The 27,714-nt window shown below is 43.1% G+C and overlaps 1 protein-coding gene across 1 annotated transcript; it reads right to left on the minus strand.

Annotated features, from left to right (window-relative positions):
• LOC115477082 (transmembrane protein 151B-like) lies at window positions 1–26,932 on the minus strand. The gene is made up of 2 exons (XM_030213697.1): window positions 26,840–26,932; window positions 1–1,434 (listed from the first exon to the last, which is right to left on the minus strand). The coding sequence occupies exons 1-2, from the start codon at window positions 26,930–26,932 to the stop codon at window positions 1–3; spliced, it is 1,527 nt and encodes a 508-aa protein (XP_030069557.1).
• Window positions 26,933–27,714: the final 782 nt, after the last annotated feature.

Genomic DNA, 27,714 nt, shown 5'->3' on the forward strand with positions numbered 1-27,714 from the left:
TTACAAAGATGTCTCTAGACAGGAAGAACGACGAATGCAAAAATATCTTCCTTCGCATCTTTCAGGTCGGTGGACAATAAGCACAGGGAAAAACCGAGCATCATGGTATGTTGGCGGGTTTTCATTGATGGCCAGCTCGCTAGAGTAAGAGCAGCACTGTTCATCCTGGCAGCCCCGCTCTGTAATACTGCTGCTGCGGCTCCTCCAGAGGCCTGTCCTGTGGGAGCCATGAACCCGGCACAAGGAGAAGTGGCTGGTGTTCAGAGAAAGCCGGGAGTGACCTCCAATGCTGCTGTGGAAAGCATGGCGAGAGAAGATGGAAGAACTACTGGATGCTCCATTGCAGCGATCACAACCCCGCAGAACATCACTGTATGCACATGCTGTGTAGCCTGTGCACGTGGCCGAGTCTGTCAAATTCATAAGAACAGCCTCAGAATAACTGGGAATCAGTTGCCGGTTGGAGCATATGTGCCATTCCAGTTCAGTGCTGTCCAGGGTGTTGATTCTGGGCATGCGGTACCTGTAGACAGGTTCCTCGTTCATAGCAGGAGCTGTGTATTCAAGCCCAAGCAATTTCTCCACGTGATAGTGGACATAGGCAGTTCGAGACTCTATGAGAATTCTTAGTGGCCAAGAGAGCATGAGCATAGCAGCTACCCAGAAGGTATAGTGGGACACATACCATGGGAGGTGGTCTGGATCAGCATATGTCATAATAAGCTCTTTGAAATCAACATTTTTGAGCTGCATGCCTTCCCTGGCTTCCATGTAGTCATCCAGACCCTCAATTTCTGTGAAGAAGTGAGCACGCTGAGCCAGGTAGCAATTCTCAGATTCAGTGTTGGCAAAACTGAAGCATTTGGTGAATCTCAGCTTGGTTGCTGCATGGCATTCTAAGTCCAGCAACTCCTTGGAGACATCTTTCACACCACAGTCAGAGTATTCAAACTCTGCTTCGGCTACATGGGTGTTGACTCTTTCATGGTAGACTTGTGTAGTAGTATAGGCATCCCCATTGCGGTAGCGGGTTACTTGCCTGGTGCGTCGGACGAAGTGGTAGCTGATGGCCTTCCACCAGATGCATGGGGTGGCTTGTCGCATGCGATGGATGCATTCATAGACACTAGCCACATCAGCCTTGTACTGCAGTTCACTCTTAGCATGGCAGTGCCAACATTCTACCAGGTAGACCACATACAACATAGTTAGGAATGCTAATGGAATGTAGACATAGCCATCAGAGCAGGGGCTATCATGGTAGATCATAGACTTTCCTTTGAAGGAACCATCAAAGCTGAGCTTGGTGATTCGGGCCAGCTGACACCACACTACTGCTCCCAGGCAGCAATACATGAGGATGGAGAGCAGGAGGCATCTCCAGTGGGATTCTCGACACACAGAGGCACTCAGAGACTGCTTGGCTGGACGTTGCTAGAAATTAAATTACAAAAAGTAGAGATGGAAATGTTGGGAGAGGGCAACAGAGAGAGAAGAAAAATAAAAATAAATGAATAAAAAATGACAGGTGGATGAAAAAGATAGCATGACAGGGAGAGAAAATAAACATAAAGAAAAAGGGAAGGAGAATATAATGGTACAGAGATGGATTGAGAAAAAATGGAGGAGGACAAAAAGAGAAAATAATTCTCTGTTAATATTTCATAACATACTGAAAATTAATGTTGTCTAAAAATGCATAAACAGAGAATATTCTGCAAAGCTGCCTTATAGACTTTTCCTGATTTAGGGGTATTTTTACTAAGCTGTGGTAAATTGTGGCCTTATTATGCCTTTATGCGGGACATTCCTGTGTGCTAAGGCCATTTTTGATGCTGCAGTAAACCCCCAGATTTTTAATATTTTTAAATGAATGTTCATGTGCTAATGTTTATGCGGCCCTTTTACAAAGCTGCGCTATAAAGTGACCTGGGCTGTTTTTAGTGTGTGGGTTTCCACTTTTAGCGCAGCTGTAAAATGGCCATGATTTCTTTGTTTCTATTAATGGCCATGTGCTAACTTTCCAATTAGTGTGAAGGCATTACAGTGTGAGCCCTTACCGCCACCTATTTTGTAGGTGATAAAGGGCTCACGCCCTAACCCCATGATAATCGGCAGCATACGGCGATTTCTGTGCACTGATTAGTGTAGGGCATGCTTACTCTCTGCCCCAAAATATATCCCCTGCGCTAAAAAGATATTTAATATTTTTTGAGGGGCCCTTTTACTAAGACACTTAGGCAGCTACACACGTACAACACACGTCAAATTACAACTACTGCCTGGCTACCGCATGCCCCGAGTGGTAATTCTAATTTTGCAGTGCGTCCAAAACACGCAGCAGAAAATAATTTCTATTTTCTACCGTGTGGCGCTAACCGGGTGGCAATTGGCAGTGTACGTGTGCTGATGATTACCGCCCAGTTAATGCATGAGACCTTACTGCTAAGTCAATGGGTGGCGGTAAGGTTTCAGGCCCAAAATGGAGGCGCGCTGATTTTAATTTTACTGCACGTACATTTTCGGCAAAAAAAAGGCCTCTTTTGAAGGTGCACTAAAAAATGGACCCGCGTGCTTCCAATACACGTGCCCATACCAGCGCAGGCCATTTTTCGGCACGCCTTAGTAAAAGGGCCCCTGAGTGGGATCGGCGCATGCTGATCAGAGAACTACAGCAGAGTGCCTGAGGTCATCCTGCGGTAGTGCCTTTTAACGTGCGGGAAGCACAAATTAGTGCTTACCGTCCCTTAGTAAAACGGCCCCTATGTTTATTTAAAACGTACTATACTGCTTTTTCTAACAGGTCAAAGCACGTGAACATAAACTAATAAGAATAAGTAAACATTTAACCCCTTGTTTACTAAGCCGTGATAGCAGCTGCCGGTGCTCTAATGCCGACGCAACCCATTCAGTTAGAACGGGCTGTTTTGGCATTGCCTAGCGGCATTGTAAATGGGGGGGGGGGGGGAGTTAGAAAGGAATGTCAGTGTATTAGCGAAGGAAGCACAACCACATTCATACCATAAGACAAGAGGAGACTGAACATTACATAACATTTCTTAAAACATTTTAAAATACATTAGTGTACAGCAATCTTAAAAAATGACCATTGGCTCGCTTACCACCATCTATTTTGTAGGTAGTAAGGGCTCCTGCTTTAGCACATCCCCCGTTAAACCATTTTTGCTACGTTAGGTGTACGTTAGCTTAGTAAAAGGGCCCTTTACTTTGTGCTGTTTTAGAACGTACATATAGAAGACAAGTCTTTGTATAGTGAAATGGTATGTAATACATCTAGAGTTGATTGATGTAATAGGGGGTTTTAATAAGGTTTGTACTAAATCCCAATATATTATGTTGTTTGTAATAATCTATTCTTTTTAGTGATCATATCTTGCAAAATGATGCCAGCTCAGCTGAAATCACTGACCTCGGCTGATCCTCTGCTGTTATAAAAATGGCACAGGTTCAGCTGACATTACTGACAACTGAACCCCCATCATTTTTTTTACTATCTTTATTTTTCAATGCTTCATCATAAAACAGAACTGAGAAAAAACCCCAATACAGTAATGGAGCACTCTTTCTTTAGTGTGCTACACAGAATACATAACATCTTTAAGTTTAAATGTTGACAACCTTGCAAACTAACCCCCCTCCCTTCTCCCCCACCCCAAACTGTCCAGTATCCCTAAATGGTGCCAATTGAATGAGAGCCACCAAGATCATCTGTTCTATGGGGAAAACTTAACGGTACATCAGGGCAACAACCTTCCATTTACCAAATGGCTTCCAAATTTTCAGGTGAGTTGCCACTCTATTATGCCTAAGAGCTGTCAGTTTGGTAAGGCAATTTTACTGGCTGTTGTCACAGAGGACACCAGCTTTTGCTGTTTTGCCTGAAGTTCTGGCTCCCCAGCATTTAAGAGTAGACACTCCATGTATTTTGGTATTGCTATACCCAGTATGTAAGAAAATAAGTCTATAATTTTAGTCCAGAACATAAGAATAGCCATACTGTATCAGACCAATGGTCCATTTAGCCCAGTATCTTGCTTTCAACAGTGGCCAATCCAGGTACCTGGAAGGATCCTGAATAGTAGCAAAATTCCTACCAATTCCAGGGCAAGCAATGGCTTCCCCTATGTCTGTCTCAATAGCAGACTATGAACTTTTGTCTAGGAACTTGTTCAAACCTTTTTAAAACCCAGATATGCTAATTGCTGTAACCACATTCTCTGGCAATGAGTCCCAGAGCTTAATTAGTCATTAAGTGAAAAAATATTTCCTCCTATTTGTTTTAAAAGTATTACCATGTAACATCATTGAGTGTCCCGTAGTCTTTGTACTTTTTGAAAGACTAAAATGTCGATTCACTTTTATCTGTTCTATACCACTCAGGATTTTGTAGACCTTTATCATATCCCCATTCAGCTATCTCTTTTCCAAGCTGAAGAGCCCTAACCTCTTTAGCCTTTCCTCATATGGGAGAAGTTCTATCCTCTTTATCATTTTGGTTACTCTTCTTCGAGCCTTTTCTAATTCTGCTATATCTTTTTTGAGGTACGGCGACCAGAATTGCATACAATACTCAATGTGAGGTCACACCATGGAGTGATACAGAGGCATTATAATATTCTTTATTTTAGTTTCCATCCCTTTCCTAATAATTCCTAATATCCCGTTTGCTTTTTTGGCTGCCACCACTGCACACTGGGCAGAAGGTTTTAGCGTATTGTCTACGATGACACCTAGATCTTTTTCTTGAGTGCTGACTCCTAAGATGGACTCTAGCATCAAGTAACTATGATTTGGATTATTCTTCCCAATGTGCATCACTTTCCATTTGTCCACAATAAATTTAATCTGCCATTTGGATGTCCAGTTTTCCAATTTCTAAGATCTTCCTGCAATGTTTTAACAACTATTTAAACTCTGCAAATTAAATCACCTCACTTGTTCCGATTTCTAGATAACTTATAAATATGTTAAATAGCACTGTAGTACAATGCAACACCCCTGCCAGCACAACTCTGATCCCATCCCATACATGCTGTCATTTTTCAGGATGAGTGAGCCCTTGGACCACAGTGGAACAGTACTGCCTACCTACGGGACAGACAGATCATAGCAAATGGTGGGTGAGTCCCTGCAGAAGGGACTGCTCCAGTAGAGGCATAGAGGGAAGCAAGAAGCTGTACCAGAACTGAAAGCAGATGCAGTGGCGTTCCTAGCCTGGATGACACCCGGGGCGGATCGCCGATGCGCCCCCCTGTAAAATGACACCTCCCCCAGTGAAATGACACCCCTCCGGGTGCACACCGATGGGGGGGGGGTGCCGCGGCGCGCGCCTGTCGGCTCCGAGTTCGCTAACTTCACTCGTTAGCTGCAGCTCCCTCTGCCCCGGAACAGGAAGTAACCTGTTCCGGGGCAGAGGGAGCTGCAGCGAACGAGCGAAGTTAGCGAACTCGGAGCCGACAGGCGTGCACCAAGGCACCCCCCAGCGGCGTGCACCCGGGGTGGACTGCCCCCACCGCCCCCCCATTGGTACGCCACTGAGCAGATGCTGTGCTGGAACTGGAAGCAGGACTGGAAGCAGGAGCTTGTGCTGGAAGCTGGAACCACAGCTGGAAGCTGATGCTGTGCAGGATACTGGAACCAGGATGACCTGTTGCAAAGCAAAGAGCCAGAGCAGCGACTGCAGAATAAGGCTCAGGGTGATGTCAGCGAGGGGTGGACCCGAGCAGCTTCAACCCGAATCCAGCCTCCCCCAAATGAGCAAACACAGCTGTCAGCAGGCTGGAGGAGGCAGCAGCATGTAAGGCAGTGAAGCACATCACATGGGACCCCGATGAGGAGCCAAGAGAGCGCAGGGGCAACTGTGACACATCTGCTTCAATCTTACTGGAGTATAATACCATTGGTATACCATTTTGTAGCTATTCTCCACCAACCAGATTGCTAGCAACTAAAACCTTAACACTGAAGTATGTATATGCTCCCATTGCTTATCCTCTCATACTCCACACCAATATCCCTCTCCCATTGCACTTGAAACAGAGTGGTGGTGCCTTCTGTATGAGCAGTGCCATATTGTAATAAGACCAGGTCCCTTTTGCCTCCTGAGAAGCTTCAGGATCCAGAACTACCCTACCCAGAATCCATCAGGGAGGAGGGAGGGAGTCAAAACCAGTCAGGGACTCTTTATCCAGGAGCAGGTCTCATCAGGTGCAGAGAGGGAAAGTCAATCTCGCCATTGGCCAGCAGGGGGAGCATGAGCCAGGAGGACCAGTTCCCTTGGATAAAGAATCAATATAAAATCCCTGTCACCTGTGAGAAGGAGAAGGCTGCATTCCTCAAGACTTTGAGGAACGGAGGTTTGAAGGAAATTTGTGGTGAAGGGAGAGGAGAGATGGAATGGGAGGAGAACCTACAGCCTTCCCAAGCGGTTGCAAAGCATTCTGAGGAACAAATGGACACGGAATGAGTAAAGATAAGCGTCTGGAACCGTATTTGGAGAGAGAAATGTGTGGGTGGCCACAGACTGATTATTATTGTGCAGGGGGGGGGATTGCATCAGCAGGGAACCAAAGTGCTAAGGTTCTTGGCTGGGGGAAAAAGGTGAACTGCACTTGAAGGAAACTGTAATATTGAACTGTAAATCAAAAGTGACTGAACTATAAAGAAAGGGAAAAAGAGAACTCTCCCAGAGCATTTTTTTTCTGTTTGAGGAGGGGATAATTTCTCTGGGGGATTAACTGACTGGCTGAGGGAGCTAAGTTTCAGCCCTAAACTCCTTCTTGTTTCCTCTTGCTCTGGATTACACCTTTTTTAGGGGCACAGGCAAACTGTTACGTGCATCTTTTGGGGGAATTTTGGGTGACCCCAGTTAATGTGTGAACTACAATAAAGAGGATCTTTTTGGTTTGACCAAGTGTGGAGGTGTTGTGTGTTAGCAGAGGTCCTTCAGATTGTGAGCTGAGCCCAGGAGGAAAAGACCCCGCAAGGCCAGGGGCTTTTACAATATATAAGCATGAAATGCCCCTTCTTCCATTCCCCTCCTCCCAGCCTGCAAGGCTGCTTCTAGAGGACTCTCATTTAGTACAAGTTCTTTGCGTTTTATAAAAGCCGCTATCAGCACAAAGGGAAAAACTCTTCTATGATGTCCTCATACGGGATCACTTTATCATCTTCCACCAATTGGACCAGCGTGTACAAGTCCTTCATGATTTATACACTTTATCTGTCTGCCCAGGCAAGAATCTCTGCAACTACTGTATTGGAGTGGACTGAAAATAGGTTCTTTCCCTCCAGTAGCCTGCTCCCTCCATATTTTAAGCATGCCCGCTATGTAGGGGTCAACCCTGCCTTAATTTAATCAAACCTCTTTATCTGGAGCCCATGGTACTGCCCACAAAGTGATCTCCCCTACTTGTGTCTATTCTAAATGCACTCAGCTTTTGTCAGACCCTGTGGATTATTCCAGCAAAGCCCTAAGCTGGGCTGCTCTAAAATACAATTGGCTTTCTGGCCTCTGGATCATACAAGGTAAAATTTCATGATTCTATGTCAAATGCATGGCAGGTAAAATGTGGGGTCCTTCAAGGATCCCCACTATTACCCACCCTATTTAATGTTGTAATATATCCACTCTGGAGAATTCTCGGTACAAAGTGTATAGTTATGCTGACAACATCACAGTTCTATTACCCATACCTCAATCTGTGGAATAAAAGACTGTATATCTATGATAGAGTCAAGAGTCTTGAACCATTCTTTGAAATTAAACAATGATAAAACCACATTTTTATTGTTATGTCAAACTGACAATATTTGGAATGGTAGTATTTTGAGGTTGAGTAATTCTAATTTTCATTTCGAATCTAATATTAAGATTCTGGGGATTTTGCTCTCTAGTTCTTTAACCTTGGACTCACAAGATAACGTGCTAGTCAAGCAGTCTTTTTTTATTAATGAAAAAATTAAGGAGAATTCGTAATGTTCTATATTTCACAGCTTTTGGATTAGTGGTGCAATCTTTACTAATATCTTCTCTTGACTATTGCAATGTCTTATATGCAGGGTGTCAAAAGAATTTACTCAAGAAATTGCAGACCATTCAGAATATGGTGGCTCACTAGATTTTTTTTTTCTGCCTATAAGCATGAGAGAATCACTCCCTTACTTATGCAGTTGCACTGGCTGCCTGTGGAGGTGCAGATAAAATTTGAAGTTTGTGTTTGGATTTTCAAAATTTGTATGGTCAAGCACCTGCTTACCTGGCAAGACTGATCCATCTACCAACCAACAATAGAAGGTTACGTGATTCTGTGCTGCTGCATTTTGCATACCCTAAAGGGCTACGTCCAAGACTGTTTGTATATCAGGTTTCAGTTATCAAGCAACAGCAGCCTGGAATTGTCCTTGTCTTGAAGTTAGGAATATCTGAAATTATTTATTATTTATGAAAGCTTTAAAGTCAGCCTAGTGGTTAGTGCAGTGTATTTGATCCTGGGGAACTGAGTTCAATTCCCACTGCAGCTCCTTGTGACTCTGGGCAAGTCACTTAACCCTCCATTGCCCCTGGTACAAAATAAGTACCTGAATATATGTAAACCGCTTTGAATGTAGTTGCAAAAACCTCAGAAAGGCGGTATATCAAGTCCCATTTCCCTTTCCCCTTTTAAAAGCATTTGTTAGGTGTGAATTGACTGCTATTATAATGATGTTACTCTCAAGGTTATGTTTGGTTTTCTTTTATTGTTATCCGCATGGAACCTCAAGGTGTTTACAGAATATAAGAACAATTGTATTGTATAATTGAAACCCCCATCATTTTCCAAGATTGTAAACACAGGAGCAGACAGGTTATGAAGAGGAAAATGATTCCCCAATCAAGGCCAGCTTGAGTGCAAGTGATACCTTGGATGGAAATGTTGATGGCGCCCCCACCACTGAAATAGGGGGGGGGGAGGGGAGACCACTGAAATGTCAATGGTGAACCCCTCCTCCCCAGGGTCCCCACTGCGTGGCTATAGTTTCTTGCAACCTCATTTGCCACTTGTGTATGTATGAAGCAAGTTGCATTAGCTCATAAAGGTGGTGAGCACCCAATGTCAAGGCAGGAGAGGCTGCAGGCTATTTTGAGATGAGCAAGTACCAATGGCAGGTGGGATACTGGCATGAGGCAGGATGGGGATGTCATTTTCTGGTTAGTGTGCAGTCTTAGGTCAGGGCTTCTACCCTGTTTACCCCACCCTGAATCTAGCCCTGGCCCTAGCTAAAGTTAAGAATTAGGGGACCACTGGGTGGAGGGGGTTGTGGATAAATAGTTGTGGGAGGTAGGGTTATTGGGTTCTCTAGGCCCGGGATATTCTCTCTCAGGTTTCTGGGACCTGGAGGCACTGAGTGAGAGAATATGAGGTCTGTGAATTGCCAAATTGGGAATCTCATTGCAAAGGCCCCCAATATGATGGGATTCCAGTGTTTGATGGCTGATTAGTTCATCTCTGCAGGTGAAGTAAAGATTCAGTGCATTGAAAGTAATTCTGTATGCAATTCAGTTGCATTCATTTTGTATGATAATTGTGCTAAGATTAACACAGTGCATTACTGCTATTGATTTTTCTGTGCTAAAACCTTTGCTACATGAGAGGTAATTAGCTCAGAAAATAAATCAGTATTACAACAGAAGTGAAGTCTTGCATTGAGTTTAGCACAGGTTATTACATCTGCCATAATGTCCAAATCACATAAAACCACAGTGCCATAAGCATTAGGTTTCTTAGAAGACTAATTTAAGAAGGGCTTCCCCAAATCAGCCCCGATTTGCAGTCAATTGGGTTTAAGGATATCTACAGTGAATATGCATGAAATCAAACCCAACTGGCTATGAGGTCCCCAGGACAGGTCCTGATATAAGGCTTACATCAGTGAGAAAACCTTGATTATTTACATGTGTGGAGTTTGTGTATGTGTGTACGCACAAACAGGGTAGTTGCCCTGGGCTTCCAAGTTACAGGAGATCCCTCAAAGCCTATCTAAATCTGAAGGAGATACAGTCTCTTGGTGAGCTTTGGGGTTCCCCTTCTAAATATCTGCCCTGGGCCCCAGTAAGTTTTACACCAGCTACACTGAGAGGGTTTTAAATCTGGCTGTTGAAAAAAGCGCCTGATGGTATCACTTGGCAAGAAATTGGAAGCAAAGGGTTTTAACCCATTCATATATGCTGATGATGTAACAATCTACATACCTTTTAACAGCAGCATCACTGAAATACTAGACAAAATCAAAACAGGCCTAGAACTCATGAAAAACTGGGCAACAACATTCAAATTTAAATGAATCAGGAACAAAACTAAATTCCTGGTTCTAACCAACCTGCATAACCCCACAATCTACCAAAAATTCACAATCAACAATGAAACATACCAAATCGAAACACATCTAAAAATACTGGGAATTGCACTAGATAAACACCTATCATTGGAAAACCAAATGTCAGTGGTAGCATCAAAATGTTTCAGAATGCTATGGAAACTGAGAAGGATAAGAGACTACTTTCCCAGACAATCATTCAGGATAATGGTACAAGCGATGATACTATCCCACCTAGACTACTGCAATGCAGCATATATAGGGTGCAGGGAAAACACAATAAATCACTACAAACCATCCAAAACACAGCAGTGAGACTAATATTCAAAAAGTCGAAATATGACAGAGCAACTCCACTACTTGAAAAACTATACTAGCTGCCAATCAAGGCAAGACTAATCTTCAAAGCCTGCACCCTCATTTTCAAGATACTATTTGGAACGGCACCAGAATGCACACAAGACCTGATCAAATTATCTTCAAGAAATGCAAACCTGGAAACCAGAAGCTACCTACTTCTCCACTTACCCAACTGCAGAAACACAACTTACAAGACCATTTACACAGCAGGATTCAGCTACCTGGGTTCCAAATGGTGGAACTCGATACCAAAAGCCATTAGAAGCACCACTGACTATCTCCTGTTTAGAAAAGCTATGAAAACCTACTTATTCAAAACATTCTACAACTAACCACATAAACTATGGACAACCTTCCTACGTTCCTATAATACAGTAATATAACTCCACCCAAATGTAAATTGTAAGCCACTTTGAACCAAAACTTGTTTTTGGATAACAGTGGGATACAAGAATGCATAAGTAAGTAAATAAATAAATAAATAAATATAGGAGAACCAATCAAATCTAACAGTAGCACAATATCATGACTGAAGCAGCTGCTGCTGAGCTACTGTTTTCAGATGCATGTAAGTAACTATTTGGACAACTAATAATTCTGACACCATAGCTTTATTTTATTTATATGCTTTGAGGGTAATTTTATAAAAGCATTTTTGCATATGTATGCCACTATACAGATGTAATATGGAGCTTTTAAAATCTCCCCCCCCCCCCCCCCCCCCTAGAAGTACACACAATGACTGGAATAGATGTGCTTCTATCTGACCCAGGTGCTGGCATGCACTTGTTTCTGATTAGATATAAACGTCTGCAGCTTCATTTTAGCTATGATTTCTGCAGGATTTGGACTGGCATTTTATAAAGACACATATCTGCCCACGTGTCTTCATAAAATGGGCTATAAATAGGCACCACCTTGTCCTCTGTCTAGATTACTGGTTGTAAAATTGCTCTGTATGTGAGGCTAGATAAATCATATGAATTTTGCGATCCACACAGAGATACTTACCTGCTCTAAGATACCCTCTCGGCACACACACACGTTCAATTCCCACTGCAGCTCCTTGGGCAAGTCACTTAACCCTCCATTGACCCAGGTATAAAAACTTAGATTTGGAGCCTACTAGGGACAGAGAAAGTACCTGCATACAAATATGTACTGTAAACCACTTTGAATGTACCACAGAAATGTGGTCTATCAAATCCATGACCCATTCACACATATTTACACTTGCTTCAGAGAACTGCTCCCTTTGCTTCTTTCCAGAAACCTCAGTAAATATGACAGCTCAATTGTATTGATTCTCTCTACTTTGTAGGCTTGTGTTCCATTTTACAATTTATAGTCAAGTTATATTTTTGCTAGTTCAGTGACTTTTGACTGGCACACAGAAAGCACTTGACATAGCTGGAGCTTGAAGAGTAAGTGCTACCAGTCACTCTTCCTGCCTCTTATCCGAAGACAGCACTTTAGTGGATAATATTTGTGAGGATACATTTTGGCTATAAGAGCTTTCCTACAACAACGTTCTGTGGGGTAATTCTATAACAACGTGCTTGTGTCAAAGTTGGTAAAGGTTCCCATTTTAAACATAATTTATAAAGACAATATAGGCATGATTTTCTTGGCATGTGTTTTTATATGTGTATATTCCACTGAACAATTTTATGCTTTACCTCTAGAAAATCTTATAACATTGCCTGCTCAAGGGGCAATTTTCCATAGTCTGTATTGCTGCAAAGTACATGGGTTCTTTCATATCTAAGAATCAAGTAGATAATTTAAAAAGTGAAATAACTGAGGTAATGCCTGCGAATCAAACATATAAATGGCGAGTGACCGACTCACTCGCAAATGCGCAGTAGAGACTTCCCTCTCTGTCCCGCCCCCGCGTCAATACGTGATGACGGGGGGGGGGGCGGGACAGAGAGGGAAACTGCGCCGCCGAGGTTGCTGCCGCCACCCCTCCACCCGGCCCGGGCCCTCTCTTCCCTTCTGAACTTACACATCCATTCGCCGAATGCAGCAACGCACATCAGCTGAGCTGCACTGAGCCCTTCCTTCTTTGCCTGTGGCCCCGCCCTCCTGTGACGTAACGTCAGCGAGGGCGGGACACACACAGGCAGAGAAGGAAGGGGCAGCTCAGCTGATGTGCGTTGCTGCGTTCGGCGAATGGATGTGTAAGTTCAAAAGTAAAGAGAGGGCTCGGGCCAGGTGGAGGGGGGGGGAAGCGGTGGCGACTTCGCGGGGGGGGAGGGGAGCGGTGGTGACCGCGGGGGTAGGAAAACCTCAATACCAGCCCGTTTTTACGGGCTCAACGGCTAGTTATATAGATAGCAGGTGCAAACATAAGTACCTTATATCTCCTCAGACTGGGGATGTTTGTTCATTTTAAAACTAATGGTAAAACACAATGAATGAGGCTTTTTCAGTTCATGCACCTTTAAATGAATCACATGACTCCCCATTAATTCCATTTGTTTATTTAAAATTGTGGTCTATGGAGCTAGAGACAGCTGAACCACTTTGAGAGAAGAAAAAAAATGGAGTAATTTCACCGATCATATTAACTTTTGATAAGCAGCCAAAGAAATCTGTCCATGGCTTACTTGTCCTAAATCCCATGGCCAATTATGTCATTAGTTCAGCAGGAAACTGAAAACAAACACCAGCAATGCAGCACCATTTTCTCTTATGGCAAAAAAAATGATGGCTTCAGAAAGTTACTTTACTGAGGTCCAAAATATGAAAAAATACATAGAGAAACCATTCAAAGATCGATAAGGCTCCGATACGGAGAGGAGCAGTAATACAGGTTTCTGTCATTGAAAAGTGAGTTTTAAAAATCTATCAGGCTCAGTGATTCAACAGCCAGAGAGAGACTAGACAGTGCATGATCTAGTACAGATAAAAATAAGGCAAACCACCAAACCACAGAGAGAAGGCAAGGGAAAGGGGATGGGATATGATATACTACCTTTTTGTGGTTACAATTGAAGCAATTTATATATTACTAGTAAAAAAGGCCTGTTTCTGACACAAATGAAACAGGTGCTAGCAAGGTTTTCCTTGGCTTCCCTGCAGCCACCCATGTTCAGCGACCCTCCTCTCCCCCTGCGCCCACTGCAGCCACCCATGTCCAGCAAACCTCCTCTCTCCCCTGCCCCCCCTCCTGCCACCCATGTCCAGTGACCCTCCTCTGGACATGGATCAGCTGTGAGGCATGTTTTTTTCCCCCCAGGTTCTGAAGTTGACATCATAATGGCTACGGTGATGTCAGCCTGATCTACGGAGCCTAGCAGACCAACTCGGAATGAGCCACGGTCCCAGGTGGCAAGTCAGAATGTTGGAGGTGAGAATTATTATATAGGATATATATAGGTACTTATTTTTTGTACTTGGGGCAATGGAGAGTTAAGTGACTTTGCCCAGAGTCACAAGGAGCTGCAGTGGGAATCAAATCCAGTCCCCCTGGTTCTTAGGCTGCTGCACTAACCATTATTCCTCCAGGAAGGAAGGTAGAGGCAGGCAGATATATAGTACTGCTAATACTACTTATCATTTCTTAAGTGTTACCATGCATATGCACTGCTGTTCATACACTTACAAGAGAGAAAGCTGCTGCTGAGCAGAGCTTACAATTTAGTCTGATCAAATCACAATGCTTGGAAGGGGCAGGCATGGAAATGACAGTAGCAGCAGAAGATGGAAGTTAGTTAATGCTTCCAAGAAATCTAGAGCCAGCATCAACATTAGTGGAGAGGAACAGAGGACAATGTTCACTCCTCTGAACTCTACCAACCAAGCTGATGATAGATTTTGTTAGGAGGAGAGTATAAATAGCTGCAGCTTCCAGTGTAAATGTGAAAAAACAGCTTTCAGCTCTCATCTCCTCAGAGTGGCAGTGGAAGTCACAAGTAGTGCAGGATGAGAAGGGTGGGAGATCAGCAGCAGGTAAAGCCATTGCTAACAGAGCAAAATAGCAAACGTTCCATATTCCCTCACTAGAAGTGGAGGACTGGCCTAGTGGTTAGGGTGGTGGACTTTGGTCCTGAGGAACTGAGTTCAATTCCCACTTCAGGCACAGGCAGCTCCTTGTGACTCTGGGCAAGTCACTTAACCCCCCATGGCCCCATGTAAGCCGCATTGAGCCTGCCATGAGTGGGAAAGCGCGGGGTACAAATGTAACAAAAATAAAATAGATACTATTGGACATTCTACATGGAATGTTGCTACTATTGGAGATTCTACATGGAATGTTGCTATTCCACAGCAACATTCCATGTAGAAGGCTGCACAGGCTTCTGTTTCTGTGAGTCTGACGTCCTGCACGTATGTGCAGGATGTCAGACTCACAGAAACAGAAGCCTGCGCGGCCACATTGGTGATCTGCAAGGGCCAACTTCTACACGGAATGTTGCTAGTGGAATAGCAACATTCCATGTAGAATCTCAAATAGTAGCAACAGTGGTGGCCTAGTGGTTAGGGTGGTGGACTTTGGTCCTGGGGAACTGAGGAACTGAGTTCGATTCCCACTTCAGGCACAGGCAGCTCCTTGTGACTCTGGGCAAGTCACTTAACCCTCCATTGCCCCATGTAAGCCGCATTGAGCCTGCCATGAGTGGGAAAGCGCGGGGTAGAAATGTAACAAAAACAAAACAAGTATACAGAGCAGGTTTTGGAAGATATAGAATCTGACAAATCATCATGTGAAGGAGTTCCAATGAATTATCAGATATTCAAAGTTATATAGCTGAAGAAAACCTAGAAAGTCTAGTTGCTAGCATGCTAAGGGAGAGGAGGTAGTAAGTTATACTGTCAGACCAAGAGCACTCCATGTGTAGAGAAGCTGGTAGAGAGTATGAAGGATCCAAGTGACCTTTTATCCTCTGCTCTGGCCTCAGCACCAGTTTCAGCAGCATCAGGCCCCAAAGAAAATAGAAAGGAAATCCTGTAGAACATCAGAGATGTGAAAACATTAAAAAATGTATGTACTGTCTTAAGGCCATTAGTAGAGAAAATCTAACGGATCATCTATCAAACAGTGGCATGCAGCATCATTTCTAGAATAAACACCCATTTGAGCTAGATTCAAGGGAGGGTGCTAATACTAGGCTATATCCTACAGTGAATGTGGAGTGGTAGGAAAGCTGTCCAAACTAGTAAATACGTTTCCCAAGCTGAGTTCAAAGCCTCTTTCCCCAGTGAAGTGGCAGTTGAGCAACTCAAGTTCCTATCTAAGCAAGTCACCATGGACGGTACAGGGTAGTGTTTGGCACCACTGTCATGGAGCAAGCAGCAGTCAGCATCGAATTAGGGAAATGATTGCCCTGGATGACCTGCCCCTGCAGCTGGTTGAGAACATGGGGTTTATCAGTTACCAGAGACAAAATAACTCCAGGACAAATTTTAGAAGATGGGTGATCTCCAGCAATGCCCAACTGCAGGGACAGCTGTCCAAGGCAGAAGGTAGTGGTGCACATTTCCCCAGTAACATCTGGACTAATCAGAATGCTACATATACCTATCTCTCACTGACAGCAGTCTGTAGGTATAGTTGGGGAACACCAACAGTGACATACAGGTGAGTTGTGCTGAACACAAAGGTGATGAGTGATAGCCCTACTTCAACCCATATCATAGCAGGAAAAAAGTCAATGATGGAAGGCTGTCAGCTAGGTTTGAGAGAGAAACTACCCTGCTTCCTGGCTGCTTTGTAACAGATAACAGGAAGAAAACAGTTAAGGCAGGGAAGGAGTGAGATTGTTATGGTATCCAATGCTTTGCACTGTTGCTTCACCTGGAATAAGAGACTCCCTAGGCCTGAGGAGCAAGGGAAGTAACAATTCTGTTCTGAATCTAATGAATGAAAAGAGCAGAAAAATAATGGTGTTTTTCCAGCAAAGTGTGAAGGGTGGGTATAAGTTGCATTGGAAGCAGAAAGGGTGCCTGTGCACCAGCTCATTCAGAATGTTGGTTCCAGGTGCTGTCTGATCCTGGAGAGGTTATGGGAGCAATGGGCAGCCCTTTATCAGATGTCTCTCTGCATCAGGATTAGACAAATGTGAATCAGGTCATAGAAGTCCTAAAGACCTTCAAGGATGCTTTGGAGGAACTGAGTTCTAGAAGGGACACCCTGGCTGTTATACCAATAGTGAATTTCCTGGAGGCAAAGTTAGAGGGCTTTTGGCAGTAAGAGGGGTTAACATCAGAAGTGTTCATGCTGGTGGACTCCTTGTGACCAGAAGTACAAACAGAAAGGCTGAAACCCATCGCTAAGGAGCATGATTACATGTTAACTATCCTTTGTGACCCAATGTTGAAAGGAAATATCAGCTTCCAGTGTAATACATTGATATTCTGGAGGGAAAAGCAGGTGATTAAGGTGGAGGAATGGGGGTACCAGAGGTAGAGGGGCAGTAGGGAGGCAGCAGGGGACAGAGTAGACACACCAGCAAGCAATATTGACAGCATGAGCAGCATTTTGTCAGCTACTACTTCCTTACCCATCTTTATCTGCCATTACCTCATGGATGCTGCAGAATCTTCCTTTCTTGACACAGGCCATAGCCATAGATACAGTGGTGGGTAGCAGAGACCAGTCTCATTTCACTGCAACTGAGACCTTTGCACAAATTTCTGTAACACAATATCTTGAAGAGCTCATCAAGGCCATGACCAGGGACTTGTTGGCATACTAGGCACACAAGTCTACACTCTTGCCAGATTTGACCAAGGTCACCCAGTATTTTTTTTCCTGCCCACCAACCAGTATGCCCAGTGAACAGGTATCTCAATGGCCAGGGATATTGAGAGTCTATATTTGTTCATAGCTACCACCAGATGGTGCGAAACCTCCCCCTTCTTGGTGTCTCTCAATTTCCACGCAACTGGGAGGAGGATGGAGTACACTGCTCCACTAAAGCAATGCATGCCTACTTTCTTTGCCCACAGTGTCTTGTAGCAGTTTTGTCAGTTGCTTTGTCAGCCACTGTTGCCCAGATTCTTTTCCTAGTGGGTTGCATTAGTCCCACTTACCAAAACATAAACAGAGAGAAAAACCTCCTCCTTTCTACCCCTCGGCTTCTGTTGCTGCTGCCACTTGTGTCCAATCTGCTCCAGGCACCGCCACTGTCCATCCTACTGTCTTGTTTCCAGTGAGTTCTTTTAGCCTCACAGATAAAAACATAAGAAAGAGAAACTGCATCTCTTCCATTATCATACTCTGCTTCTGGTGCTGCTTGGACTCATTATTCCATTTGTTGGTGCCCTCTGCTTCTATTCATGGTGTGGGTTCTTCATGCTTCTCTTGATAACTTTGACTACTGTTGCCTCTGTGGCAGATGCCTGCCAGCAAGTTTTAAGTATGTTTCAATAAAAATGAAAGAGGGCACAATTGCTTGTCACATTAGCATGAAGCACCCATGTCACCAAACAAGGGACAGAGGGCACGAAACAATGGCATGAGGTCTCCAAGCCACTGTGAGAGGAGTAAAGCAGCCCAAACTGCTTCCTCCTCTTCAGTACACCCAAAGATTCCTTTAAAGCCACTTCAGCCAGACTTCATTTTGGCACTTTCCACATGCACACTTAATTTATTTAAAACCTCATTGTTCCAATGATTTCTAACAGTCAACCAAATAAATTTGACGTCATCTTGTGAAGATATCAACTTTCCATAGAAAAGTGAAAAGTGTGAGGGATGCTGATGTGACTACATAATGAAACTCACCAGGCTGATTAAGCATTTGGATATTGGACAGCAATGTACAATCAAATGCACTTATGCATTTGTGAGGAAAATGCTTACCAGACTGGGAAAGGCAAATTGAAAAGTGCATGCTCTGTGCATTACATGGTGGCACCTTTCACTGACTGAATGACAGTGGGAGATGATCTGTGCAGCTTGTAGCTATGGTACTAGGCGGCATAGACAAAATGGTCCAGACTGTAGAACCAGCAAACATTGTTTTAGCATTAGTCAGATTGACAGACTCCACCTGTACACAGCAAGGATTTGTATTTGTCTCTACCACCTCCCTCAGGCATTGACCAACCTCTCTGTGAAAAAGAATTTCCTGACATTACTTCTTAGTCTACCAACCTGCAACCTCAATTCATGTCCTCTAGTTTTACTGTTTCCCCTTCACTGGAAAAGATTTGCTTCTATATTAATATCTTTTAAGTATTTAAACATCAGCATCTTATCTCCCCTGTGTCCTTCCTTTCCTTTAGGGTATACATATTCAGGTCTTCCAGTCTCTTCTCATACATCTTATGGCACAAACCCCATACCATTTTTGTTGCCTTCCTCTGGACCAAGTCTTTTTACATCCTTAGCAAGATAAGACTTCCAAACTGAACACAATATTTCAAGTGGGGCCTCACCAATTAATTGTACAGAGGAATCTACACCTTTCTTCTGCTGGTACTAGCTCTTTCTATGCAGCCTAGTATCCTTCTAGCTACGGCCACCACACTGTTTCATTGCCTTCAGATCCTCAGACACTATCACTCCAAGGTCCTCCTCCCTGTCTGTGCATGTCAGTCTCTCATCTTCTAGCACATACGCTCCCTTGGATTTCTACTCCCAAGTGCATCACTCTGCACTTCTTTGCATTAAGATAGATAGAGTTATATTATTAGTGACTTTCATCTTTGATTTAGATAGGAACAATGTTTTGAAATTGTATTTCCGATACATGGTTGATAGTTTTTTGGGTTCAAAGATGCATATATTTCCTGACACATCAAGGGAATCACAGACTGGGAGGTGTGAAGTCTTGGCTTTTAAGCCAGAAATCATTGCCCTAGGTGGGACTTTCCTAGCGCGATTCCCTTGTAAGTGTTTTATTTCCTTATTACTTATTTGTTTGAACCTAAGAAATTATAAGAGTTTGTGGAAACAGATGAAGAATCCTCTGCAGCAACTTCCTTCAGTTACCACTGTACCGGCAGCAATAACCGATTAACCTTCCTCCCTCAGAAAATGTGAAGTGTAAGATTAACCATTTTGAGTTTTTCTTATTTTCTTTAAGATTGTTTTCCTGATCTTGGATCTTCCAATTGTGGACAATTATGTAAATATATATTGTTGAGAGAAAATGTTTTCCTTTTTATATTAATTTCTGTATTTCCTTACATTTTTGTGATAAATGTGAATGTAATTAAGTAAAACGATAAATAAAAAAATTTGTTTTAAAAACATAGACCATTCTTCTAATTTTTTCAGACCCCTTTTCATGTTTTCCACTCTCTCCAGGGAGTTGCTAAACTGAATGTGGAGTGTGGGTGTAGGTGGGTATATGGGTGGCATATAGGTTGGAGTTGGGGTGGTATTGTTCACAAGTGGGTAGGTTGGGTTCATGTGTGCAAATGCATGCATAGGATGTGTGTGAATTAATGGATGGAGGGTGTGTGTGTGTGTTAAGTATGTGAGTGCAAAGGTAAAAAAATAACAGGGTAGGCTGTATGGATGGTCGTGTGTCATCCCATCCATCCTTCCTTTATCATGTTCCTCCTTCTCCCTTTCCTACTTCCTTGTACTCCCTTTCTCCTCTCTTATCCTCTCTTTTGTCCCTTCCCTTCTTCTCCTACCTTCTCTCATCCCATGGGTCCTTCTCTTCGACCACTTCCAACTCTCCTTGCCACAGGTATTGATTTATGTATGTATTATGAGGAACCACTTCACATAAATATATTTTTGGATTAGTGGGTGATAAATGTTGTAAATAAATAAAACCTCTTTAGCCAGAAGGTATTGGGAACCCTGCTAGCACTTCAGCAATCTCTCTGCCATGAGTGTGCCTATTTGGCTGGCTGGGTTTAGGAACCTTGCTGGCCCTTCAATCCAGGATTGATTGCACACTTGCTGTCCTATCCATGTATATGCACAAAAACACATATGTATAGGCAGATGGACTGACAGACAGAAACACAGAGCCTCAGTAACAGGCACTATTTCTTTTTGCAAAATATGCCTAAAAGTGGTTGAGTGCAGATTACTGGTGAATGGCGTTTCTTTCTTCATACTAACCATGAAACATGTCAAATATCTTTCTATAACATCTGCAGATTAATAAAGCTGCAATTGAATTTCCCTTAATTTCAGTTTAGGTTAGATCAGGATATCATGCAGTGAGAAAATAAAGTCCCTATAATTACAGGAACCAACTTTCCAAAATGAAAGGGAATGCTAAATGCATCAAAAATTAACTACTCCACCATCTGCTGAAAAAGAAAGCCTGACTTTTATGTTGTCAGAGAATGTGATCCTATGCACAGTACTTCTGCTGATAAATTACAGATGAAGGACAACATTTATGAGCTTTAGCTACTTCACTTCAAGTAAAAACTAAAATTAGACATTGTTATAAACTATTGTAAACACATTACAAAATCAATAAGGCAAAAAACAAACAAACAAACAAACAAAAAATCACCAGAGAGAACAGGTTGAATGCTCCATACATTTGATATGATAAGTGAACTTGCTGTTTTTCATGATCTCAGGTTCAATATTGAAAGTGATTCAACCAGCCAGAAATGGCTCCTAGCCAGTTACATCGCAGTTTGGGGCTATCTGTTGATATTCAGCAGCACTTAACAGATTAGTGCTGCTGAATATGACCACAGATCTGTAAACTCAAAGCTGGCTATTTTGTGGAATGGGAAAAGAAAGTAAACTCAGGGAAGGGGTGGAGGAAGGAAGAGGGAGATGCTGCTCCAGGAAGAGTGCCGCCTGAGGCCTCCACCTCAGGTGGCCTAATGGTAGGGCCACCACTGAGATCTTCTATTCAGTCTCTTCTCCCTCTTGCTATAATTTCCTTTCTCATTGCTCACTCTCACCTCATTCGTTATTAGTCTTTTTGGGGTCCTTTTACTAAGCCGCATAAGCATCTAGGCACGCCCAACACGTGCCAAAATGGAGTTATTGCCCAGCAACCACGTGACTCTTGTGGTAATTTCATTTTTCGTGCTTGTCCAATACGTGCATTCGAAAAATAATTTTTATTTTCTGGCACGCATAACGCGTGTAGGTCATTATTGCCCAGTTACCGTGTGAGACTTTACCGCTAGGTCAATGGCTAGTGGTAAGGTCTCAGACCCAAAATGGACACATGCCAATTTTGATTTTGCCACACATCCATTTTCAGCAAAAATAAAAAAAGGCATTTTTTGCAGGCATGCTGAAAAATGGATCTGCGCGTGCCCAAAACATGCGTCTACACTACCGCGGGCCATTTTTCAGCGCACCTTAGTAAAAGGATCCCTTTATTTCTACCCCTCCCCCCACACTGTCCCTTGATCACTTGTTCTTTTCCCACTTCCTCTTGTTCATTCTACCTTGCCTCTCTTGACCTTGCTACAGGGAAGGATTAACCCACTGGTGTGTTAAGTGTATTGGTCCCCTCCACTATAATATAAATACATTTTTAAATTCCTACAAACATGTGAACACAAGTATGTTAGCTTCTACATCTAATTATTTCACATTTTTTATTATTTATTCATTTATTATACCTCTTTATTCAATATTGAGTCAAAGTGGTTTACAAAAATAAAATCATATATAAAAAAGAAATAGAAAAGGAACTCCACTGGTTGACAGAAAAGAACAAACATTAAGTCACAAAGACCCAACTGGACCCAGACCGATCTTCCCGCAAAGGTAAAAGAAGCTCAGATTAGCAGACATCAAATGATAGATAAAAGAAATTGGTCTTCAAAGAAACCCAAATATTATGAGTTCTCTAAATGAAGATGATGAGGAAGAGAATTCCAAAGTGCAGATGCAAGATAGTAAAAAGCATTAGATCTCGTCAATACCCATCTCACTTTAGATGAATGCGGTAGAACAAGTCTATTATCATTATCATTAAGAGATCAGAGAGTGCGAGACTGGGTGTAGGGAATGATTAGAGATGCCAGATAAGCGGATTACTGCTATATAGAATCTTGTGTGTTAAAGGTAGAATCTTAAATTTTATTCTAAACTCGATCGGAAGCCAGTGCAACTGCTTAAGAAGTGGTGTAGCATGGTCATGATATTTTGCATGCAAAGCATTCATGCTGCAGTGATTTGAAGGATCTGAAGATGTTTAAGATTAGACTTAGTGATGCTTGCATAAATGACGTTACAGTAGTCATAGCACGAGTTAATGTATCGTAAAGAACAAAGGGAGTTGGAAGTTTTAAAATACCAGAAATTCAAAACAAAATACAGCTCTAGATCTGTGTTGAAGGGTTTCTAGTGTGAATGAATTTCACCATAAACTCAAAACAATGAAAACAGTGGAGATAAGATGTCACAGTCTTACTGTGACTTGGCAATATCCTAGGACCAGGCTGGCCTATAAGAGTGAGGAGGAGTCTACAGTTGCACCTATCAGCGCTTTGTCAGGCACACATTGAACCATTTTGGGGCATCTGTTTTGGATGACATCAGACCTGATTTAACCTTGCCGATATTTGAATCAGATACTCTAGCATCAAAGCTACTCCCGCCTTGGTTTGTTGGGTACTGCGGGTTTTGAGACGTGTGCTGCTTGTCTTAGTGTGGGTTCACCTTCAACCCTGTGCTTGCTGAGTATTGCTGCTTGGGTCTGTGTGAGCTTACTTCTTGACCTTGCTTCTGTGTGTGTTATCAGCGCAGCATGTGCTGCTTGTCTCAGTGTGGGTTCACCATTATCCATGTGTTTACTGAGTATTCCTAGGCAGAGTGTGGCTGCTTGTGTTTGTGTGGGCTTGCCTTTAGCCTAGTGCTTGCTTCTGCCCACTTATTGTACTCTTTTTCCTTTTCTTCCTTGTTGTTTGGGTTCCAGTTTGGCCTTGTGCCTGGACTCTGTTATGCATGGGTTCCAATTCGGCCTTGCAGCCTGTATGAGTGTTCTACCTTTTCCTCCTGTGTCCTGCTTTCTGGTATCTTTGTTTGAGCTGGGCTTTGCGGCCTTTTAGTTTCCTTTTGCTGGCGTGGGTTCTGACACAGGCCTCGGCCTTTGTCCAGGAGCTCACTACCAAACGTAACATAAGAGACCTCAGAAAAAAAGGTTTCAGCCACCACAAACCATATTAGGTTGGAGCTTCTCTATCATCGGTGAAGGAAAAGATCCATTCAAAAAACACCAAATGCCTTGTCCATCTTCAGCACACTCAAAATTATAGAAACTTCTAATACCACAGATAAAGAGATAATGTAATGGTTCCCTTCTCGTAAAGATATGAAAAGCAATGTCCCATCTCAAACTGTCATATGTCAAAAAAGGCTAAATATCACCTGGGTATCCTGTTTTAAACTTACTCTCAATATAGCAGCATCTGAAATGTTCTATCAGTTGACTGTGTAATTAAAAAACAAAAATAAACTATATTTAAAAACAGCACAGAAATTGATGTTCTTAAATATATATATGGCCCCAGCATCCCATGATTCTGTGGTGTTGGAAGGTCACAAAACCTCTTCCTGTGGAATTGTGCAGCAGTGGCATAAGTATCAGCATCAATGCTGGTGGCCACTTTGGTCTCTCTCCTCCCTTACTAAATGGGTCCAGCTGGTGGAGGAGGAGGAGGAGGAAGGCAAAAGCCAATGCAGTGCCTTGAGCTGTGTCCTCCTTCTCTGCTCCTAGGCCCAGGTGTTGTACTTTGAACAGTAGAGCACTACAGTGTCTCATATGGTTTCAAAGTGTGTCAGTGAAGCTGGGCAACAGAGAAGAAGAGCATACCCCAAGATGCTGCACTGCCCCATCCTCCTCCTCACAAGCTGAATGGAGTACAAGTGAGGGGATCAGAAGGGGAAGGGCATGTCAATGAGGTGGACACAACAGTGAGATAGGGCATCATGGGGAGAGGTGTAAAAGTGAATGAGAGGATTTGAGTGGTAACAAAGTGAATGAGAGGTACAGAGGGGCTGTAGGTTGTATGGGGGAGGAAGAAGAGTAAAGAAAGGGATGAGAGGGGTGGCAGGGTGTGTGTAGAGGGAATTAGAGAGTCTGGATGTGGGGAAACAGTAATGGGATCCAAACAGGTATGAGAAGATGGGATAAGTGTATGTGTGGGGGTGGGTGTGTCAGAATGAATGTTGGAGGGTGGGGAGCCATGTGAAACATGAGCAAGGAGATCCAGGTTGGGAGGCCGGAGATCAAAGTGAGGTGGGCTGTGAATATTTATTGGAGGCAGAGGGCAGGAGAGAATGAGGGGATCAGAGGAGCTCAAATGAGGAGATGAGTGGTTTGTGAGAGAATCAGAAGGGCAGTTTTGGGAAGGGAGAGAGTGTGTGGAGAGATTGGTGTGGTTGTGGGGTGTGAGAGTACTATTCCTCTCTCTCTTGATCTTGGATCTCTTCCTTCCCTTCCTGGGTCCAGTATCCCCTCTTTCACCTTCATCTGCTCCCTGATTTGCCCCATCCTTTTCCCCCTGAACCTCCATCCCTTCTAGCCCCTATCCCTCTGCCCCTCCTGCCTGAGATCCCTTCCCCTCTTTCTCCACCTCCTTCCCAACACCCATCACTAAAATCCCTCTTTCCCCCAAAAGGACCAAATACTTAAATGGACACATAAGGAATGTCTGAAAATTAATATTTTTAAATAAGAAAACAACAACAACAACAACAACAAAAATAATATGCAAATGTATGACAATATGTCACAAAATTTATGAAATGTTTTGAAAAATCTGCTGCAGAAGTTGCAAATGTTTGCTGTGGGAATCTTGAAAAATCTGCTCCAGCAAAGCAGAGGCTGACACACCGACAGCAAGAGAAACCAGTCTGGTGATAATATTTTTAAACTAATGAATACATGTACATTTTGCTGTAATTAAGATTTATATTACCAATTAAACACAATTTATTATGTACGATATAAAACATCCTCTAGCATTTAGTAACATTTCAAAACTTAGATTCGAATTAGTGATTTCCGCCAATGAAAGGAACAAAGCAAACTAGTAGCGAAGTCTCAACTTCCACTGAAAATGAAATAGTATGCTCTTATTCTTATGTTTCTGTATCAATATTTGGAGCTGGAATCCAATCCTAAATTTAATGGGAGAAGCCATTTCTTGGAGTGGTACTGCCCCGGGCTGTCATTTCATAGCTTTCTTAATAACACTGCAGGAAAATCGCTATTGCTTGAGATGGAAGAATTGCAGTCTTGGGGCTCAATCTGAACCTAATTTCAGAGCAAGATAAAAAGAGAAACTGCCCCATTAAAAAAAAAAAAAATCCGGATCTTCCTAACCTTCCTCTTTATACTGGAGAATGCTTGGGGAAATTCAAATTCCCAGTACACAGCACTGGAAGCAGCTATATTACTTTTGACGGCTGCTACGTTGTGGGATGGGTGGAGGATCATCGGCTGCACCTTTGTATAAAATGAACCCATTTGGAGATATTGCCCCACCAAGAGAAACCGTCACCAACCATGTCTATCTCAACTGTATGCAAGAGGAGGCGGAACTGGTATACAGCAAGCGTAGAATCTGCAGCACCTTGAAGAGCTCCTTGACCCTGACAAGTATTCCCAGTTTGCTACGGAAAGCTAGAGGGCAATCAGTCGTGTACTAAAGAGGGAGCCAGCTTCAACACCCAGGAAACGTAACCAAACCTGACTGCTGCTGGGGGGAACCTGGAGGGTGAGCCTGGTGTGATGACGCAAAGCTGCAGCACCTCGGAGAGCTCCCTGAATTGAACCCGCAGGTGACATGTTATTTGCAAAACACCCTATAGCTGCAGACTGCAGCCTACAGAATTGGTTGAAACCTCTGCTCCTTCTTCTCCGTCCTTTCAATTAGAAAGCTCATAAAATGCGTCCAATCGATCGAGGACAGAAAAGTAATACCGTATCAGGCTCCCTTCATTATTAAGTTCTTATAGCAAACTGAATATTTGATATACATGATAAAAAGAAAACAACAAATACCCTTCTACAAATATTAAGTCGTTTAAGATGCACAATTATTTCTAGCAGGGTCCTTTAATCTTTCCATGCTTTACTTTCCGTTAAAATTGTACTTTATTTTGCATTTAAAATATTGAACATTATATATTTGTACAATGAATTCATAAACTATCTATGTTGACTGTAAATACCCCATTGCTCACCTCCTCTCTAACATCTGCAGATGCAGTTGTTTCTTCTCCTGGGATATTTGCAGGTGGTTCAGCTGCTACTTCTATTTCTACCTCAGAAGACATTCTTTGCCATCATATATCTATCAGGTTCCACATGTAAAAAAGGGCAGAAAACCAAACGAATCTGACGTTCCTTCTCCGAGCCCATAACATGGTATCAGAGGACATCAAAAGAAAACCTCCGAGACTGCACATTTATCCCCCCCTCCAAAGCTGTTTCACCAGCCTTGCAGAGCCTGCACGATTTCCATGTCCATTCCTCTTCTTCCCCCTTCTCTTTAGATAAAGAGGGATTAGGGACCATAACTTGATTACGGTCCCTTCGTGCAAATCGGTGTGGTCACTTTGTCAGCCAAACCTGAAATTCCATTTAGCTAAATTGACTCCAAGGTTGGTAATCGGGTAACTGCTTATTAACGTTAACTTTAACAAACGGGACGAAAGGCAAAAGCAGCAATGACTTTTTCAAGCAGAAGAGATGATTTTGCAAATGAAAGGTTCAGGTTTCTTATGTAGGTACTACTGTGTGCAACCCTTCCGCCAGAAGTCCCCATCAATAAATGCTCGGGCTTTGCAGTCCACTCTGCAGTGGAGCTGGTTTCCTGCTAGTCTGAGCAGAAAACACACAGCTCTTGCCTCTCTGCTGATTTTCCCAGGAATAAAGAAATGGCTCTCCATGACCTCCGTGTGCCGGACCCATGCCCTGCTTTATTTTCCTTCATATAGCACCGTGACATGAAGCTGTAAGCAGAGCTGAATGCTAAGGATTTCTTGTAGGGCTGAATCCGATGTGAGGCAAAGGAATTGGACAGGTTTCCCTCTCAATGAATCAGACACCGTTCTGC

The sequence above is a fragment of the Microcaecilia unicolor genome, chromosome 9, assembly GCF_901765095.1.
Source record: "Microcaecilia unicolor chromosome 9, aMicUni1.1, whole genome shotgun sequence".
NCBI classification, from domain to species: Eukaryota; Metazoa; Chordata; class Amphibia; order Gymnophiona; family Siphonopidae; genus Microcaecilia; species Microcaecilia unicolor.

Bases quoted from the DNA above. Each gene is read 5' to 3' on its own strand.
- LOC115477082 (XM_030213697.1), bottom strand. From the start codon at position 26,932: ATGTCTTCTGAGGTAGAAATAGAAGTAGCAGCTGAACCACCTGCAAAT. The intron at 1,435-26,839 runs GTGAGCAATGGG...TTTAATTTCTAG, and splicing joins CTGCAGATGTTAGAGAGGAG to CAACGTCCAGCCAAGCAGTC.